Here is a 21,963-nt window from a genome sequence, read left to right on the forward strand (position 1 = left end):
CGATAGACAAATTTGCCAGCATGCCGGCGCTTTCAATTGCGGTCAAGTGCTTTTGTAAAATTGCTAACAAACTTATCTGTTTTGTTAACTGTTTTATTTTCCATATTTGTTTTGTAATTGACAGTTGTGTGCACAATTCATTACTTTATCTGACGTATCTTACCTCACCTCATTTTTTCCGTGTGTATGCAAGTAAGCCTCTTTATTTCTCGACGTCAGCCCTAATGCTCGCGCTGTTATTATGGATTCTGGAAATTTATAGCCGCACGGTATAAAAATGGCTTATTTATCGCGCCGCATCGACATGGCCGAACCCCGTATCGGCGTTTATTACGTCGAGACGTTTACTTAATCCAAACTTTAATAGCTACCGATACAGCTTCAAAGTTTTGTCACGCTTCATGGAAAAATGACTTACAGCATTATCGTATTTTTCTTTTTAATCACTAGAATTTCGAACATTTCTTCACGGATCACTTCAGACTTCATTGAAACCAGAAATATAGACTTATCGTTTCAGAAATATAGACTCTCTCTTGTAAAACAGCACAAATTGTATATCAATTAATCGGACCATATTTTCTGTTTACACCATACGTTGGAAAAATGAGAGAGATTTATATATGAGAAATACAGATACGATTTTTTTCTAGATACAACTTGTATAATTTTTATTAGCAGCCAACGTTGGTAATAATCGTGGTCGATGACCTCATTTTTTTCTTCCGCATCACTCTCGCGTTCGCTTTTACATGGAAAAGGTTCGATTATAGCATTAATGTAGCTTAACGCCTCGGATAGCGGAAAACGCGCGAGTTATGGCTCGTTAAGTATTGCGATACATACTATAGAGGGGAGTACGGGAGAGGAAGGCGAAGTTAAGTAACAGCATACCGAATACTTTGTTGTAAAACTAGTCTCGTGAAACAATGCGACGCGTGGAGATTTTTCGCGTGGAGATTTTCTGGCCAACTTGGGAACTATGTTACCACGCCCTACATAACACTGTTATAACAGTTGCCTTAGCACGATGTTAAATAAATAAATCAAGTGGATTGGTTGGTGTTTAGATAACTAATATATCGCCCATAGAAAAAGCGTATTAATTAAAAAATAGATATTTAAAATTTGCCGATGTAAAGTTTAAATACATCGAAATCAATTATCGGCATTTACTTTATATAATTATCAACAAGAATGATTGCGTATAAATTCGTGTTATTCAATCAATATATGTTCAATCGGCATTATTCAAATCCTACTGCGTTAGCTATTACGCGATACTGACAAATATATGTGCTCAACAATTAGAATAAACCCTTTACAATTCTGTATCGAGTTGCGCGTTGTAAACGACATTTTCTCGAAATATTCGCCAAAGCACAAAAGTGCGATTTTCATAGAGTATTAAAAACGATCGCTGCGTTTGGCATCGTAGTAATATCAAAGTACGAATTTCCATTAAAAAGTATGGAAATATTAAATAAAAAACGTTTATTGCCCTATTTTACAATACTATCCTTGAACCGCGAACAATTAAAAAAGTCGCAATCCGCGACCTCTTTGTTCAATCATGCGAACAAACTCGACGCGATTTGGCGGCAGTCGACGTGCGTTTCCAACGATATTGACGTCCCATGAAAAAAAATGGTTAGTGAACTGCCGTATAAAGCGGAGAGTGATAGCCGGTCGTTCGGCGAAATAAAATTTTATTTTTCGGGCACCATCGTCGTCGTCGCAGAGCAGCGTAGCTTTCATTGCGTCTCTACTTCCGTGAGATGCGCGCGTAGGAAACGACGACTTTCGTGCAAAAATGGATTTCGAGAATCTCTGCGCACCGGTGAGGACGACATTGTCGAGCCGGCGAGAATAAGGATACTTTCACCGTGTCGGGCGCGCTGAATTTCTCTCGTTTGTGCAATTCAGCCACGTAATCTAATGAGCAAACGCCGCGGACTTGCCGCGCGAACCGGAAATTGAAGTATACATTATGAAACGTGCTGCCGCGCGGTGCGCTTCCTATGCAAGCCGTATGCCGCCGCCGTCGCTGCCGCCGCCGCCGCCGCCGCCGCCACCGCCGCCGCCGCCGCCGCGATCGCAAAACCAGGTCGCGCATGCCACGCGGCCTTACCCCCGATTTCGCGAACTTCGCACTCGAGGAATTGCAGTTTTCTGATTCGCGGCCTGTTCCGCCGCGGCCTGTAGCGATGAATATTTAGCGGCGGGTACGTGACTCTGTTGAATATCCGTTCAGCCGAAGGGTCGTCGGTTTTCAGAAGGAATCCCTCTCAGGCGTAACTCGCTGCCGGTAGAATATGATTTATCGAATTCGCGAGATAGTTCCAGAGACATCCTTCCTCGCGCTGACCGCAATAATACAATTCTTCCGTAATCGCTGTTCGCATAAATCGTGTCCTTTGTGCAAGGGGTAATAGTAATGGCGCAATAGTAATGGCGCTGGATTAAAAGCGGCTTTATCATATGACGCACGATGTAAATGAAATATAGAGTTACGTTGTCGCGTAATCGGCGATAATACTCATGTAAATTACTCGGTTCTGTATAATGTTTAGAGAGCAGTAATATTATTACACACTACTTATCCGTTTATAATTTCACCGGATGCATTATATTGGCGCGTACGTGAGAGCGCGCAATTTTATCTTGGCAATTATAACTTCCGTAGGATTATTGTGCACCGCTGAGAAATAAATCGTAATTATATGATGATATGATCCCCCGTGAAAAACTTTGATCGTCGAAGTTTAAATGCGGACTCTTCTAACTTCCGCCGCTTCTGCTGATACTTACGGAACGACAAAACGATTGTCGCAAATCGACGATCCAGATCCGCTTGTTTACGAGCACTCTGCGACTAATGCGACGACAAAGTTCACGGTCGACTTTCTCCGGCCGTTTTGCAAAATTCAATCAACTTGGCCGACCGAACTCCGTTGGCAGATAGCGTTTACGCGGATAATTAATCTTTCGTATAATGAAGATTAATTAACTCGATGCAAATTTATTCGTGGCCAAAAGCTCCGTGAATCTTTCGGCCTGTATTACCTGAGAATGGATGACGCACAATTCATCCATGTTCTTGCGTAGCACCGTCATCGCGAGAAATTCTGTCCAGAGTATGTTCAGAGTGCAATAAATCATGAAATCATGATTGTGCCGCACACGATTAAATATTTTGTAGCGAAAGCTGAAAATAAAAAAAAAATATATCTATTTAATATTTATCGTACATTGCACATGTCGCGTGTTGCATTACAATTAAATTAAACAAGTTCCGACCGCAAAGCCGTCTTCTGCGTTGATATAAAATTTGATCATGTGAATTATTTTTGCTCGCTACAATAATTATAATATTTATGTGCATTGTACAGTACGAATATGGCGATAATGTAAACGTCAAAGCGAACGTCAAGCACGTATATCGATTTTATAATTATATTACTTGGCCGGAGAGACGAAAATTGAAAATTACGCGAGCATTTATTTCGCATAATGGGGATTGGTCGGAGGAACGCTCATCGCGTTTATTAAACGGGGAAATTGTACTTATAATTAAATCCGAATTAATAGTATCTCCGGATTATATTATTGTGTATGTTACCAATTTTCATATTTCTTGTCGAAATGTGTATCATTATAGAATATTATACGTTGGTCAACCGTTTCTTCTCTTTCAATATCGATTGTCGGATCAAAATCTTTTTATTCCGAGAAATCATTTATATTCACGGAAGCTTGAAAGATATATTACTAAGATTATCTTTAAGTGATCACGAGAAGTAAAGCTTATAATGTTACATTAAATCGATGGAGCACTGTGAAACATTATATCAGACTTTTTTTATTCATAATCCTCTCTTTTTTATGCGTAGGAGTGGACGGACTACAACCTCCAGTGGAACGAGTCTGAATATGGCGGAGTGAAGGACCTTCGAATTACGCCGAACAAGCTTTGGAAACCGGATATCCTCATGTACAACAGGTAATCTGGCCTCGTTACATCTGCGTAGCGATTCTCATTTTGTATTGACAAACCAGTAGCTTCGACTAACAATATTTGTCAGGAGCATTTCAGCCTCGCGTGCGCGCGAAAGGAGGGGCGCCAGTCTCTTAATAGAATTTTTAATTAAAATGGACGTGTAAAAAAACCGCGCACTAACTACACTCATAATCATCGTGTTAATAAGGTATACCCGGTAAAAAGACATGTCGTTAAAACACGTGATTAAACCGATTTATTGCAAGCCCACGTATATGTCGTGCTAAAATTCTGAAAAAATTTCGCTTGAGAAGATGTAGCGCGATCACGCCCGATTTGCGTATAAAAATATATATTTTACAACGATAAAAGATAATTAATAGATTTTACTTGATAATAATTATCAATCAATTAACAATTTTCTATCGATGCAAAAATTTTTCAATTAATCAAACAATAATTTAAAAGCAAAACTTAATATTTGCGTTAAGTTTGAAGCACAGCTTAGCCAAAACTGTCGAGATAAAAACGAAATTGTTACGATAAATTTGTTGCAAAAAACTCACTCGCGCAGTACCGTCGTAATCCATCGTAATTTAACTGAAATTGCTACACAAACTGATGGAGATAAGCCGCAAGACTTCCGGTGGCTCGATCGTTTCCAGGCTGTCAATATTTCAAATGTCACCAATTACATCGCAAAAGCATCGGAAAGTTATTATTCGCGTAAACAATTTTACATCGACTCGTGAATAATACGATAATGAAAAGTACAATTGAGAAATGAGATCGTGGAGAGAAATATGCTTTATCATCGCAAAGATTAAATGTTCGAATTATTCACGCGTCGTATGTTACATTTCTTCATTAGACTTAACGGCTGCCGTTGTTCCGGAAGGCACGCCCCTTGTGCACTTCTGAGAGAGGGAATTAAAATTTTTAAGAATGTTTTTTTCAGAAAAGCTGCGACGGCTAAGAAATAGCGCAGCAGTAGCGCCACTGCAGCAAAAGTTTTTTCATTAACTTTAAGTTGGCTCCCTCGGAGATACCTGCTCCGTTCAGAGCGTAAATTATTTTCGATGTACCTCGTACTCTTTTCACGTTTTACAAATTGCAAATGTAGTATAAAAAAAAGAAAAAAATAACGAAGGGTACGTAACTTTTATCCTAGTGTTGCTTCGCATCTTATTCGAAAGTATTATATATATACATACATATATATATATTATATATGTATATATTTCTTTTATTGATATCCCTAAGAAGTGCATGCGTTTACTTGAATCCTAGTAAAAGCCGAGTATATATTATATATTTATATACTTGTACTATGTATATCTTTCTACATTTTTCATTTGTAAATATTATATCCACGTAATTATTTGATCCCGACCGTAGAAGTCTCTCTCAGACTCGGTTCGACTCGCTTCTCGCTTCGTATTCAGCCGCGTTTGGCACGTTGCGATTTAGTTGACGAAACGCAAAGTCGCGAAGCGGGTCGAGCCGCGTGAACTTTCGAACGCAATTATTACGCTAATTTTAATTCAAAGATTTAGAGTAATTTATAATTGCATAAGTATCGGTCATTTTCATTTTTCAAAAAACTTTGAAGTTGGCCACGTCGTGGAAAGTAGACTTTGCGAGAAAAAAATTGTTTCAACGATTTGGCGGACTAAAATCATGTAGCGAGTATCCGGAAAAACATTAATAATGCAAAAATCAAGATAGATCAATCTTCTTTTTTTCGACACCGAGCGATCGACGCCGTGGCCGGCTCGCATTTTCAGCCACACTCTCTCTCTATCATAGCCTCTAGAATAATTAGTCTTAGGTATTTATAGGCTGCTATTATATAATTGCCGGATCGCCGTGTGTGAATTCGATTAATGCGATTCACATTCGGCGATTCGTAAAATTAATACACCCGCCGCTCGCTGTCAACCGATTCGCGTGATAACGAAACGTACGTGTCGATCGCGTGATCGTACCACTTCATCATGCTCATTCGCTAACGCAATACGGTCGATGCATAAGTCATACGTTTCCAATCGGATCGCCTGACGTAAAGCGATCAGACAGAACGGAATGCGATCCATTGCGAACCGAAGAGGGTAACTTTGGTAATCGTTGGCGGAGAGGGAGAAAATATAACTATTTTTTTCAGAATATCGGTTAGGTTAGGTATTTTTTATATCGGCAGTAACGCGTTCATTGGGTACTAACTAATCCCGTCGTGATTGAAAACGAAACGCTAGCGAATAAATTCGGGCGGTTTAATTATAAAAGCGATGGACGTGAAATAACAGCGTTTCGATTTCGAGATTGAACCAGATTCTCCCCTCCCTTCTTCGCGAGCGTTACACGCTCCGATTATTTTCGATCGGTTCGTGGATTATTCGTCGTTCGACCAGGCGTAAATTAGATATTCGTCACCAACTGTCGACGAATATCAGGCTGGATCGAATTAACAGTCAAACGTGATTAGGACGTGATCAATATCCAAAATGAAAATTTCAGCCAATCAGTTCGTAGGGAGACATTTATCTGTGCGCAAAATTTTCATTTAGATTTATCGAACGGAAAATTGCGTTTGATCTGGTGTAATCATTTCTTCTAAACTCATACGTCATAATAATGAAAATTAGCAGGATGTTTCTGATATTGGTAAAACATCGCCAATCATTTCCAAATAACAGCTAGAAAGAGGGAGGCGCATATATTCACATTAGATATGTTTATTTGATCCCCTGCGGGGTTTCGATAATATCACAATGCCGGGAGGGCGTGTATTATAATGATAGGGTGACCAAGAATATGCATGAATGGATAACACATCGTGAATTAAATAAATAAATACATAATAATACAAAATGATTAAAATTTTTAAGAAATGCACATAAACAATATTGGCGTATTTTCAACGTTAAACGTATTATTAAACGAAATTGAAAATGGTTATAGCAATTCAAGTAGAAGTAAAATTAGTTTCAATCACATAGTGTTTATATTTGTGAAATATTAATGTTAAATGATCCAATTAGCTGCGACAAAAAGGGAAACAAAGAAAAGTGTGCTGCGAGAATACGCGTTCAAACGTGGGATGGGATAATATATGGACAGACCCGAAAGAGTGCGACGGAAAAAGTGAAAGAGGGGAAGATGTGGTCAGCCAGGCAGGTCGAGTCCGCCTTCCGACCGCAACTAACAACTGGCCAAGTTAGCCAGCACGAGGCCAGCGAGAGAAATTCCTCGTTGGGAACTACTGGCATGCTGGTAAAGTGTGCGGGATCGCTTCAATTAATTAAAGTCTCGTCTCGGGGAAACTTTGCCTTTGTAGGTGTCGCGGGAGCGTACAATGACTCCGGTACTACTGGGATATCTGCCGGACGACTTTCGTGACCGGCGCGCAAACCGGAAATCAATTTTTCAGGGACGTTCGTTTTGGGATACTCGATGGGATTTTCTTTTCTGTCGCAACAGTTTTCAGACATCTCCGGATATATGAAATTCGATGAAAGAACTGGCATTTCTGATACACTTTGCACTGCAAAGTGTAAGTGATGGCTCGTTAACGGAAAATGCTACTAGAAATCGATAGGAACGTTGATGACTCAATGAGTTAAACTTGAATTTCGACGAGTCTCTCCAGCGATCATTTTCAATTTGCTGCCAGTCCTTCCGCGAGTATCGCGATGAATTCGTAATAGGCGCTTATTGTTTCATAGACGGTCCGCCATAATGACCGGTGTATCATAATGCCCCGATGCGGTCGAATTTATTTGCAATTATTCGTGTCGCGTTTTTGGCTATCCAAGTTAATTTTTAAAAAGATAGATTTAACATGCATCAAAATCTTCTCCGAATATAAAGACAATACATTCAAAACAATAGATAATTAATATAATATTGATTGAATTTGGAAAACATATAAAATAAAGTTTACAAGTTAATAATAGGATTTAATAATTTCATTAAAATTTTAGAGTAACACGAATAATCCTCCGCTGGTATTATATATTCCTAAAACTTTGTTATATACTTTTTGTGCACTTTTTGTACAAAATGTTGACCATAGGACTTTCATCATGGCGGATCGCAAATATTTTCTCAGCCTTATTCGAAGCGCCCAGGACATTATAAATTATCACGCGAAATTATACCGTCGATTCTCCGATAAATACGTTGCGGGCCGTTAAATCATTTAACTTATATGCTCCCATTATCGATTGGAAAATTTTATAGGAACATCGGCACAGAGGAAATGCGGTTTATCGAGGCAGCTGCGCGAAATCTACCTGGCATCTCGTGGTCTCAATAGCATCCCCTGATACCATATTCTGAAAACAATTGCGTCTCGAATTGTCGATGAAACAGTCACCGCTCCGACAACGTTTGATTTGCACGCTCACCGTCGCGAATCGACTTTACGTGCGCTCGTTTGAAGCTCGCTGTCGCATCTACCGAATCGAAACTACCGTCACGTTCTCCATTGTTAACCCCGAAAAGTACACTCTGACCTCGCTGTTCTCAATGCTTCTGTAAGCAAACCAGTTTCTAAACAAGCAATATTGGCTTCTGTTATAAAAATTACATCTTACAAAAATCTGGTCAATGCATAATGTGTTTTTATACAATTATTACAAATTACGTAGAGTTTTATGAAATTAAACAATTAATTTAAAAATAATACTTTTCCTCTAATAATATAGTGAATTTATGAATAAATTTTCTCCATTAAATTAAATTAAATTTTTATTTTAAACTTAGAATTAATTTTTGCTAAAATAAATTTAGTTTACTTTAAATTACACAAAATGTTCCACAAATTTTCTCGCATTGCCCAGATAAAAAGCAACATATTACTTGATATTTTTTTCATCCTAACGTTACTTTTGCCATTTTACTGAAATTACGGGCAAAAATTTTTCTCGATTACAACTACGAACGAAGTTATCTCATAATAACGTGTGCACATCACGTACACTTATATATGGAACGAGCCTTGCGAGTGTTGGAATTTTGAAGATGTCGGTCCCGACCCTGTTAGGAGAAGTTGGAGTGTAAATAAGATAACGAGAGGGTCCGGCGTGTGTATGCCTCCATTTTCCAACGGGCTCCAGGGAGCGGTTACGCGTTTCGGTTCCTCCGAGAGAAAAGGCGCTTCCTGTGAAACTGTAAAGCGAATCTCGAGTATCCCGCCCGAAGGTACTTTCGACGGGCGTTACCGTCGAATTTAAGCCGCCGTTAACCCGCGGGGCTGGAGCTTCGATGCCAGCGTGTGCGCGGCTCGTAAAATCCGTTTCGTCTGAACACCTTCTCGGCCGTAAGTACATGCTCACCTCGCACCGAGCAGCACATCAACGAGCTACCACTGAAAAATATACGAAGCGGCCGTGGTAACGTCTTACCTCTTTCGCAGCCGGAGCCAGCGCGTTTAAACCTTCGATGTAGTTTTGGGGGATCGAAATAATATACTTCGTATCGTCTTATAGTACGTACAATTTTAGTAATAATTTATTCAGAGTTTTATGTATAAGAATAATATGATAGAATATATTAAATACGATAAAAATTGGATTACACCTCCGAGGATTATCCGTTGTTTAAATTCCATTAAGATTGAATATAAATTGCTCTTAAGACCTGTTTGCAGGTGTCAGATTTATTATAGGATTTTCGTGTATCCGATACGCTGACCGTATTTGATAGGTGTCAGAAATCTCAAAATTCTCGTGAGGTGAATTTCGAACGTCGGCGAGGTGACGCGGCGGAATAAGGAAAACTGAGAAACGTGGATGCATCCAATCTGTATTGACACGACTTCACTGCGAATTTGACAATGAGATATGATGCACAGTACCGAGTCACGATGTGGTTGTCCATTCTGCTGTCGGCCCCGTTGCATGGGCCACATATGCGAATATTATACTAACCGCAGCGGAAACATAAGCCGCCGCGAAATTCAAGCGGCGAGATACACATTCGCGGATTTCTGCTTGATCCGTCCGCGGATGATTCAATCGCGAACCGTGCTCTTTCCTCGTTTACATAAGTGTTTAAATTTATAACAATCCAACGCGCGCACTTGATCCGCCGCAATTTTTGGTTAGGGGAACAGAGACGCCACTCTAATCTACATACTTGATCCGGTTATTTAATCGAATCACGCGCTGTCGAACGAATGCGGCCGCGATTCCATGTGGCTGCCACCCTGGGGACATCAGGGTATATAGAACACGGTCCACGTCCCTTCGTCTGTTCCATATAGTATTTCCTCGATCTACATACAAATATGAACTCGTAATCATTCCCGTTATTTACTCACCTCGGATAGAGAATATATTTGATTTTCGTAGAGCGCTTTCTACTCCCCGATTTTCGATTCCGAAATGTATCTCCCGTTTATATTTCTTAGTTTAATCAAGTTGAAAGCGCCGCCCCCTTGAAATGCAAAGAATAATCAAGGAATAACAACGAATACGCCAGATCGCACGCACGTTTTCTCGATATCAAGTCAAACAGAAGTTTATTTTGAAGACAAACAAAACTTGTGATAATATCAGCAAGGATCAAATGCCGTGGAAATGCAAATGCAAAATTATTCTATATAGCAAGATTTCGGTGTGTGATATTCGATATATGTATATTTGATTTAGAAATACATTCATTATCAACCACTCCGCCGATTAGATTAACAATTAAAATGGAATCCCATTTGAAATTACGTTTTCAAATTACGAATTAATAATCATATTATAATCGCTTCCGCAATGATCGCATTCCGCTTGGATTCTGACTCGATCTACAGTCTCCGGCACAATACTGCCTGGATGTGCCTACAGAGTCCCCGGGATTCTATAAATCACGTGAGTCTTCGGAGCACGTTCGCGTCGAGGGCGAATACGGCGCTCAGCAAGCGGCGGTTGTAATTATGTGAATAATTAATTGAGACGCGACGTCAGGCCACCCCGTTACTGCGGGCCACCGCATGACCGGGCTCGGTACCTGCTCCCCCCCCATTCGCGCACAGTGTTGGAACTTCCGATTATTAATTCGGACGAATATATTCCTGATAATAAGGTTCCGAGTCACGAAATAGGATAGGGAGATTTTCATCGCGGCTCTCTCCCGTCGTTTCGAATCATAGTTTGCTTTTCGTTTCACGGAACAAAAGCTTCACATTTGCCGGGAGTATCGTGCAGCAAGCTCTGTCTACGAGGAAATATCTATTTCTCATTTCTTTCTTCGCCAGGACAGCTGGAAAAATCGAAAACATTAATCTGAAGCGTTGATAACGTGTGTGCACGGTCACTCAAATGGAGACACACTTGACAAAGTATTTCTGTCCATCGTAAATACGTGCTATAAAATCGGTTCATCTTCACGAGTGGACTTCTCTGATGGGCGTGTCAGCTAAAGCTGTCGCACGATGATGCTTCTAAGTGGACGGGATAAGTTTTCGTATTAAACACGATCTGGTTTTCAATGGTTTACCACTTTCTGGACAACGTGCCGTTGTAATTAAGCGCCGGACCTTTGGTTAATCGAGCCGAGTAGTCGAAAATCAGTATCGTTTGAGATATTCACGACGGGCGGCGGCTTACCGCGAGCTACCTAGTTTCGTGAACGAGAGTTAGAGCGACATTGCGCGTCGTCTCCCGATGATTTGGCACCGTTAACTTTCCGACAGTTCGCCCGACATTTATGACGTACGGAGTTTCAGAGCAGGCCACCGCACCTCGTTACATTGGCAGCACTATTTGCTCGTGGGAGCGCAACCCGAGTGGATGGCATACACGTCCTCAGAATGTTCCAAAATTTCATTTTATGCTCGATATAGTATGATTAACTTGATTAATTTCCAATCGATTTTTCCTTCGATTTATTTGGACGGAAAATTTATTCGCGACGTCGATCATTTTGGTAATTAAATCAAAATTCTGTTTAAATAACTGAAAAGATGAGATTTCAGTCTTTTATCTTCTATAAGTCTGATGCTTTGATGTGTTTATTTAAAAAGTCTGAACATTAAGACTCTCATCGTGTGAAATATAGCATATTCCGTACACGTAGCGTCTATTGCGCATGCATCTATTAGTTGACACGCCCGCATATTGGCAGTTTATAGCCGGTGTATATATAAAGATCGGTAAAGATCGGTAAAGACCGGTAAAGAGAAATATAAATAATTTACGATTACGATCAATAGATATACATCGAAGATCGTAAAACAATGAAAGGCGACTTTTACGCGCCGCGTTTTATTCGCCGCATACATGTGACTCGGAACTTCTACACGTAGATGTACCGTGGCGAAAAAGCCGGAAGGGAGCAGGTTTCGTGGCAGGGTCGGTGAAACCCCAACCGTCCTGCAGTACAAGAAGAAAAAAAAAAACGAAACACGTTAGACCGCCGTTAAGAGATGAAATAAAACTTAGTCGCGAAAAAGCCAACCGTGGTAACTCGAATTCAATCATTCGATGAAGACCGGAATTACGACGACGTGGACGGTTAAATCGATCAGTCGGCGCGTAAACCATGAAACACATGAACGACGAGGACGGAGACGCCGACCGATCAATTCGGCCTCGAGGGCGCAACCCGAATTCCACGCTTGACATTTCAATCTACACGCGGCGAAGGTGCTTGGGCGAATACGCGGCTCGTTAGTCGTTGCATGTGCCGGTTTATGATGACGATCAAGTCTAACGAGATTAAACGGACAGCGCTTTACGATGCGTGACGAGGCTGTCGCTGACTGTCGTTTGCGCTTGGTGTAACTCTAATGACTTTTTTTTCTTTCTTTTTTTTTGTTCGGCTTTTTCTCTGGCACGCAGATATATATCTCGCACGAGGAAAATCGCACGGAGCGTAATAGGCTCCATCACGCAGACACTGTAAAGTGCACTTAATGATATGCGTATACACTCTCTACTGTAGCTGGAGATAATTTACAGGTGGATCACTAGGAAATGCTGTGTCGTGCCGAGGAATTGATTATGCGACCTGATCGTCCATCTCTATCTAGCTAATCTGACGCGGAAAAGATTAAATTTTACGTGTTCGTAGTTGAAACGACGATCTTCTTTCTCTCTCTCTAAAAATAGTCTTCTTACAAAAATACCGTATGTGTCGTTTCTTACTTAAAAATATCGCGCACATTCACAATATACAATACAAAAATAATATTCTTTCAAAAAAGCAAGATAACGGCTGAATTTATCACGAGGAAGATTAAAGAACTGCCATAATATTGAAAAATATCTTAATTGCCGTAAGTGCAAAATACTATGCGACTATTGGACTATCGTATTAGGTAAATCCGAGTACTGGCATTGGATTAATCGATGATCGAAGAACCTTCTGTATTATACGTCGTTCACAAACTCTTCGCGACGTGTGCGACATGTTTACGCGTGTGTGTATATGCCACGATAAGTGGACAGCTTTTATAGTCGAAAATCGCGAAGACACGCGCGAAAACGTCGGACTGACATCACCGGACAATGTCCACGTTCCGTTGGCGACGCGAATGATCGACGTTTTGAAATTTCGCAATGCCGCGCGCCTGCGTGTTATATCGGGGCGCGTCGTTACAGCCGCCGTCAGCGGACGGTGGGACTTTTCCCCGTCATCGATCCATAATATTTTTATATTCCTGCTGACCCGATCGCGTAATATTTTCACCTTTACGCGGTATTTACGCGGCGTACGCATCAGCGGGCTACGCGACGACACTCGCGACCGTAGACGCATCGAAACCTATTATTAACATTGCGGAATTCTCTTCTTTTTTTTTTTAGGAAAGAGCAGTATTATTCTTGAGAATAATCTTGTATAATCGATTAAAAGATTAGATTCTTTTCCTTGACAATATTTTATGCATATAAATGCACGTATTATAACGCGTAATATGCCAGAAATGCTATTATTTTGTTAATTATATTTAAAAAGTGCAAAATTAGATATGGAATAAGTTCAGATAATGACTATTAGACACAGAGTTAAGTAACTTGTTAAATAACACGAAATTATATAGAGAAGCTATTTTCTGCACAACCGCAAAATACATTAAAAACTTTTTATTGTTTTATGAGGCATTTAAACTATTCAATGCACTCTTCTCTACATTATTTTATATAGATAATTTCATAAAAATTTATTGATACTCTTCTCCACATTATTTTATGTGAATAATTTCGTGAAAAATAAGCACGTTGATTCTAATTAATTGTATCTCGATACCGTGCCATGTTTGTCGTTTTCACAAATAAACGTAGCACTTTACCGTTTTGCGAACGAAATCGATCAGAATTTATCGAGTTTAGAGCATATCTCTCAAAATAGCCGGATTGTCTGCCGAAGCAGCGTACGCGGAAAATTTTTTATTGCCCTAAATAATAATTGTTCCACTTTTTTTCCGTGACACGGTCGATTTTCGTTCTCCGCGGATTACCGCGCGCGTTAAATCAGTCTTAAGTATCCATCGCGCCGATATTGTTTAAAGATACACACAGCGTTCTGGCACAATGGGGAGGAGGAGGGAGGCAAGAGGGTCGTTAGTCGCGGAACAAAAGGAGGGCGGCCTCCACTATCCAGAGCGCGCGACTTACTTGTTGCTTTCGCCGGAGCGCTCTCCTCTCATGAATATCGCGACCAACGAGAGAGAAAGCGACGCGCGAGATGTGGCGCGCGACCCCGCGGACGGACGAGGAGAGAAAACGAGATACTGCGATGAGACGAACGGACGGAGGATGGGGTCAGCGATCCTCGAGAACAGAATTTATCCGAAACCCCGACAATAGGCACCGCAACGGGATCCGCCTTTGTTCGACGTGGAACAATCGACGAAAACGCCCCTCAGAATTCATGAACGCGACAGCGCGTGGGCTTTGATGCACGCCGGCAGGATAGAGCTCGCAAAGCGAGAGCGGAAGTGAGAACAGTTCGATAAACATTGTCCTTTAATTCCGCCAGGCCGCGTTTCATCACATCTAGGCCCCTTGCCGAATATCCTTCCGTAACGCCGCCACCGTGTTTTCTAACTGTTTTAATTGCAATTTTATTTACTCGCGCTCGCTTTGATTGCGCCGGACAGTCGCGCTAGAAACGTTATCAGTGATACGGCGCAATAGTTATTACAATATGAATATATAATCGCGGACGCACCACGTCAATGTGTAGTCTTATTTTACGTATATTGCAGAGAATTATTCGATATAATATATGTTTATTCGTAGATATTATAAAATTGAACCGGTTCTTTTTCTACCATTAGATTTTTAATTTTCCGACTGCACAAATAATTGTTTCCTAAAATACAACGATCATTAAGTAAAGTATTCTTTTCACATGCATAGAAATTGCATTTTCAACAAGATCTGTCGGATCCCATCTCTAAAAGATTAATTGAAATTCCCGTTAAGATAACGTTTAATTAGAGTTTTCTCCAAAAACAAAATTTTGCCTTTTATTTTTTCAAGCCTTAATTCAGCAAAAAAATTTAAACCACTATTTTTCTTCGTTTGTTCTCCGCTTGATTCTCTACTCTGATTGAAGCGATAGTCGGCGGTGCTCGGATACCCTGCACAGCTTCACTGTTATTGCAAAAGCCCAATTCACATAGACTCGTTCGTTCCATTCGGAAATTGAGACATCAAGATCGGATTTTTGAATAAACATTCGCCAAGCGTCGCTCTTTCAGCACAAGTGCTCGCTTAGAGAGCTAGATAAAGTACGAAACCTTTCCCAAGTTACGCTCATAGCATCGCGATGGTGAGACTAGAGCACAAAGCTGACTCTAATTTTGTCTGTTTCGCTTCTCCGCGTAGCCTTCCTCCTCATTCTCTGTCCGCTTTTCGGACGGCATTAAGCTCGAAATAAACGCGCGAAGATATGTGCTACGCATTTCGACTATCATGCACCGAGCAACTAGCAACCACCTCTCGTCTATTACATAAATAAATGGTAATGAAATCCGGTATTACCTTGTTTATGTGCTGCGTGAGGTACTTAAAAATCTCCAGTGTATTTCTTTTTATTCGCGAGCTTATCTCGCTCATTTATTATCGCGATGTCGCGTTTTCTAGTAATTAAGAACATGAGATTAAATAAATTCGAACAAAGTGGAGCTAATTCGAACAAATTGGAGCAAATTATCTGCTTGAAATTTTATTATATGCAAATTTACTATCTGATAACAATTAATCGGTATTAAATATTCCTCCGCTGCTTTTACGCTCGGCGAATCGATATGTGACGACGTCAAAATAATTTCGCGCAACAAAGATCTGTAACGCGCGTGCAACACTTCCTTACATTCTTAACCGTTCCGTGAGCCATTCCAGGCAAGTACTTAGCGTCGAACAATCGTTAGGCATTCAGCTACTTGATCTTTCTTCAAGCAGAAATTTGCAGCCGCCATTGTCACGGGTTCGAAAGGTATTAACGAAAACTTTAAAATTTCGCGGAAAGTTTACGATGGCACGGTATCAAGTGCGATGCACAATGTCAAGCTAAATTGTAACATCCATTACACGAGAATCAAGGGTGTCGCAACTTTCTTATGCACAACGTATCACTTATAACTGATAATGAAAGCGGACTCTAACATATTACTTTCCACATACTTGATTAAATTTATATTCGGAAGATAGTGCGTGCATTACTTTTCAACGAAATTCTAACAATATTCTAATTTTTGTTGTCAATGTTGAGTAAAGTTTCTATGAATCTGACACACAGATTGTGTTAGTACAATTCGATGTAATTGTTGTACACTTCTATCAACGTTGCGCCACAGTCTGCCAATCTCGCGGTAATCCATTGATCGAAAATAGCCATTGACGCAGCGATCTGTCTCTTGGTGCAATTAGTCCCTTACGATTCGGCCATTAAATTCCATGCATCGTTATTGCGGACTCTATTGGCCGGGCCGCCGATAATGTTGAAAGCCACACACACGGCTTCTCACGGTCTCACGTTGTAAATTGTCGGCACAGCGCGATATTTTCTCGAGCTAATTAACGCGCGTCCGCAATAATATACCGTCGGTCGCAAAGCGCGCATTCTGTTCGACATATCGCGCGCGCACATTTCCTCGCACGCAACAACGCGGGGACAAATGCGGCGAGTGATAACGAAGTTTCCACAAAAGAGGAACACGATCAACGAAATCCAATGCCCAGTGCTCGACCAACACGGTTTCGTTCCGTCGTGCGCGAGATTAATTAACCGGACACACTTTTTGGATAAAGCCCCGTTTCTCGTTAGTCTTCATTAGCCACACAACAACGACGACAATGCCGCTATTCCCCGATGCGCCGGAATAAACGCGCATTAGAGGGAGCGTCCGACCGATTTTTCGGACCGATCGATTTCACAAAGCCTATTTCCTCTGGTGTCGAATCGCGTGTGCACGAATTCGATTAACTCGTGCATTAATCGACGTCGAAAGAGAAAACGTCGCTCCGGCCAATCTAGGCCGTGCGACAAAGCATACAAAAACCGACGGAACCGCGTTTAATATCTCGTCGCGAATAAACGGACGAGCGCGGCAAGATCACGTACGAAGACACACGCGATAGCGATTAATACAAATAGCGTTGAAAATTCAATTTCTCCGCTTGCGTTAATTAACATCATTCTCCGGGCACTCCCGTGGAAAGCACCCTTCCCCCTCCCCCCCCCCCATCGTCTTCCACTTCATCCGCCTTATCCGTTTCGTTCTCCATTCCGCGATAACGTGTAAAAGTGGCGAGGAGCGCGCAAGTACCCTAACGATACAGCGGTATCGATTATCGATTCCGGCGGGAACGGCATTCTCGAAACGTCGACAACGACGTCGCCGGTTTCGCTCTCGTCAACAGCATCGTCGTAGCGACTTGGAGAGTACATTAACATCGACGCGCCACCAACACTTAGCTTTCCGTGAGCAGCTTTGCGCAATATCAATTTCTATGGTCTCGCAGGTCATCGAATATTCCACTTGCTCTCGCCGAGTACACAGTTTGCATCGCGCGAAAAGATATATTCTCGTCTTTTTATTAGCGCGCTTCCTGGAAAAGTAGGAATATCCTATCGCGCGTATACCCGCGTTCGCCGCCCGATGCGTGACATTCGGAGACTTAACGAGCTATTCTGATAAATATGTCGCAAAAATTCGCGTGCAAATTTCCGCCAGCCGCGCAAGCGCTCACTTTTATTCTTTAACGACGTTTAAGTGGTCGCTTCAAATTATTCTTACGGGATTAACATGAGGGCGCGCGAGCGATGCACCCTTCCACTTCCTCCTTCTCCTCTTCATCCTTTTTATTCCTCGCCGTCTCCTTCAGTTCCGAGTCGCGTTTAAAGAGGCTCTCGTAAAAGCGGTCCTAAGCGGTTTGCATTTTCATGAATAACATTCGTGAATGTCCCGTTTTATTACCCTCCTTTGCCTTCGTGATTCTCTTCGTTTCATTGCCCGCTCGCGATGTTGCGTGAAAGATGGAACCGAATGTTATCATTTACATAAACGGCGAAAGCGCGAGGCACAAAAGTGCGGCGAGAAGATAGAAGTCCGTAATCTGTTCCAACTTCCATTCCTGCACGATTTCGAAGCCGTTCAACTTTCTCGTGAAGTTTTTAATACGTAACAAGTAAATGCAATTAGAATGGAGAAATTCCTGTACCTCGAGTACCCCGAGTCCGCATCGTTGTTCCCGACAGCAGCGCGACAGCCGCGTTCTCCGCCTGTCAATATCCTTCGTGCGAGATCTTGCCGGCAGCGCTTAACAAAAAAAAAAAAAAAAAAAAAAAAAACAAACGACGACGCCCCGCTCCATCGCGTGATGATTAAAGAGATTAAACCGACCGCGAAACGATCATGATCGACGACTGACTGAGGGTAATTAATGGAAGTATGATATGAAACGTTAGTGCGGATGAGGGTTTCGACGGGACGTACCAAACAAACGTGGTGGTCACGCATAACGGCAGTTGCCTGTACGTCCCTCCGGGCATCTTCAAGAGCACATGCAAGATAGACATCACTTGGTTCCCCTTTGACGACCAACACTGTGACATGAAGTTCGGATCCTGGACCTACGACGGCAACCAGGTACACTACTGTCTCCACTTACACACCGACACACGCTCAGTACACACCGAGAGCACCAAGATTATTATTCGATCCCTTGAATTCTTCCGAATGAGCTATACGCGCTTTTAACTCGGGTGAACCGGAAGCGGAGGGTGAAAGGGGGCGAGGGACCGCGAAATGTGGCTGCCAAGTGCGACCGACGTGACCGCCGTGCGGTGCGGCGAAGGAGAGTCGCATTTTCACGATTATGATTTCCGGAAGAAAATTTTTATTCACCGCGCGATGAATAACGATGCTAATATGAGGTAAAATCTCTTCAAAAACCTCCGGTCACTTATCGGTGCAGATTTTCTGAATGGAAAGAATTTATACTCAATTTGCATATGAGATTATTATTAAAACAGAGAACATTAATTTCTATCGGTTTAATTAACTTTCATAATTTTTTAAATAACATAAATTATATTAGAAATTAAAAAATTGGACTTTATATAGTTTTTAATAATTTAATTTCGTATGGATTTAATATCTACATATTAATAATTTCCGCGTATTAAATTTACATATAATTTTATTCAAAGTTGGCGATATTTTCACAAAAATTTGCATATTTTTCTTACGACGCGAATTTAAAAATTAATAAGTAATTACGAAGGTCAATTCATCGCGGCGACAAAAACGTCCCTCAATTGCGACTCCTGCCGCTTAATTACCGCCCAATTATCAATTACCGGAGCACCGTCGCGTTCTCGCTTAACGAGCCCGTGGCCGAAATTTCACGGTAACGCAGAAAACCGTCGAGGTTTAATCCTATCTGTGGCTTGTCGCTTCTCGGCAAACGGGCGGAGGATCGCGAAGTCCCCGGCATTCTATCGACGTCGCAAATGGAGCCACTTTCGGCGTCCGTTCGCCATCAGGGAACCCTCGCTGCCACGAGATACTCGATCGACCCGCCCTTCCACCTCGTCCCAGCCGAGACCAGAAAAACCCCCCGTCCCGCGCCCATGACGGGCACACCTCGCGGCTTCTTCTGTCCGACACAAGACTTCACAAGTGCAACACACAATAGCGATGCTCCATAGATAGCCGTTCTCACGCTTCGTAGCTTCAGCTCGGATCTATATACATAACATAGGCATATACATATGATATATAGCATTACATGTTACAACACGTACGACACACGTAAAACACACGCACCGAAGTATGTGTGAGCTAGATCAAGTGCCGCGGAAAGTACGAGACGAAGTGAGATAGGAGAAAGTGTCAGGGGTAGCCCAGCACTCCGGAAGAAAGCGTCGTTGAGAATCGCCCTTCGATGGTTTTTTCGCGCTTTCGAGCACGTTAGATATTGCGAAATGTTCCGGATAGACACACATATTCGTGATGTGTATCCGTCGGGATGGGGAAAAAATGTTGCATTGCGGGCGGTCGACTTCGCTGATTTTTATTTCGTTTTTTTTTTTTTTTTTACTTCCATTTCCGACGGAAAGTATACTATAATCGATTTTGTTGCGCGAATTAAATTACGCGCATTTATACGCGCTATTCCGTAAATTGTAGCAGCATCTCCCGATAGTCGATTACCGCGCGGAAATATGCCGATAGCGCACAGCAGAATCGTCGGATTCGATCTTGCCCCGTTCAATTATTACCAAATTACGGGTAACTTGAGGTGATCGCCATTAATGGAGCGATCTCCATGCACTATTACGTTAAACGCTATTTCCAACCGCCGAATCGACGATGGTAACTGTTTCTATAATGTTGTCAGAAAGCTCACGGCTACCTCGCTCAATCGTAGTTACTTGGTCGCATAAATTCCTTAACAGTCCATGAATCGCGTTCGTTGTCTCTCGCTGTTCGCATTTAACGTTTCCAAGAAAAGTAATTTGATTCAATTAAACTGCAGTGTATTGATACCGGCTTTTGCATAAAAAGATCGACGCGCGGGGATAATTCGTTTAATCTTCACGTAAGTGAAAAACCAGTTTATTTTGTGCGTCGTTTAATTTTAAAGGCGCGCGCATTTACTTGTACGTATACTTTTATAATACGGACTGCGGAACGAGAATGAAATTTTGTTAAACTATCTCGACTCGATTATATCCAAATTGCGGGTAACCCGTGGCGACCGCTGTTAATGGAACGATCTCGACACTCTCGTAGATTGTGTCACAGATATTTCAATGTGCGATTTCAACGACGATAGTATCTCTACAGCGCCAGATAAATTGCCGTTGCTCTCTCTCCGAATCAGAAAATCGCGATACGTGTAATGTACTTTTTCGAATCTCGTGTTATATCATAATTATTCTTAATTGTTTTGCTTACAATATTCTACGTGATAATCGCGAAATTTGCACTCGGATGCTTTCGAATTGAAAATCACATCTCAGCGAGAAGACACTCCTGTTTGCCAGCTTGTCGTGTAACGTAATCTCTCATAAGTTCTCGTTAGTTTCTCCCATTAATTATGAAATGATTAATTGTTAAAGTTTTATGTAATTTTCGCATGAATTCTCCAAGATCCTCTAAAATTTGTCGTAAGTTGGATAACATCCGTTCAATTTCGAATTTGGAGCTGGTAGTTCGCCAACGTGAGAATAATTCCAAGTTCCGCGTTCGTGCAACCAATTGTAACTTTCGCCTGTTGAATCATCAAATTCGCATCGATATAAAACGCCGATAAAGTTTGACAAACTGCAGTTTGATTCCGGTACAGCGAAACAGAATTAACAAAGGATCGCAAGCCGATGTAATCTCTGGCAATATTATTTCTCTCCATTAGACGATATATTTTGTCACCGACGCGACCGACTATTCCCCATTGTCGTAGAGAAACCAAGACGCGCGCGTTTATACGCCGAGATATTAAGGCACA

At 41.6% G+C, this 21,963-nt stretch overlaps 1 protein-coding gene across 7 annotated transcripts in view; it reads left to right on the forward strand.

Annotated features, from left to right (window-relative positions):
- Nucleotides 1-21,963, forward strand: part of nAChRalpha6 (nicotinic acetylcholine receptor alpha6) — a 226,308-nt gene that overhangs the window by 102,853 nt on the left and 101,492 nt on the right. For all 7 annotated transcript variants that reach the window (XM_012364471.2, XM_067350768.1, XM_067350766.1 and 4 more), the window contains 2 exons: nt 3,894-4,003; nt 18,917-19,097. In XM_012364471.2, coding sequence (XP_012219894.1) covers nt 3,894-4,003; nt 18,917-19,097 — 291 coding nt within the window. The remainder of the gene's footprint in view (nt 1-3,893; nt 4,004-18,916; nt 19,098-21,963) is intronic.

Source organism: Linepithema humile, chromosome 2 (assembly GCF_040581485.1).
Source record: "Linepithema humile isolate Giens D197 chromosome 2, Lhum_UNIL_v1.0, whole genome shotgun sequence".
Classification (NCBI taxonomy): domain Eukaryota; kingdom Metazoa; phylum Arthropoda; class Insecta; order Hymenoptera; family Formicidae; genus Linepithema; species Linepithema humile.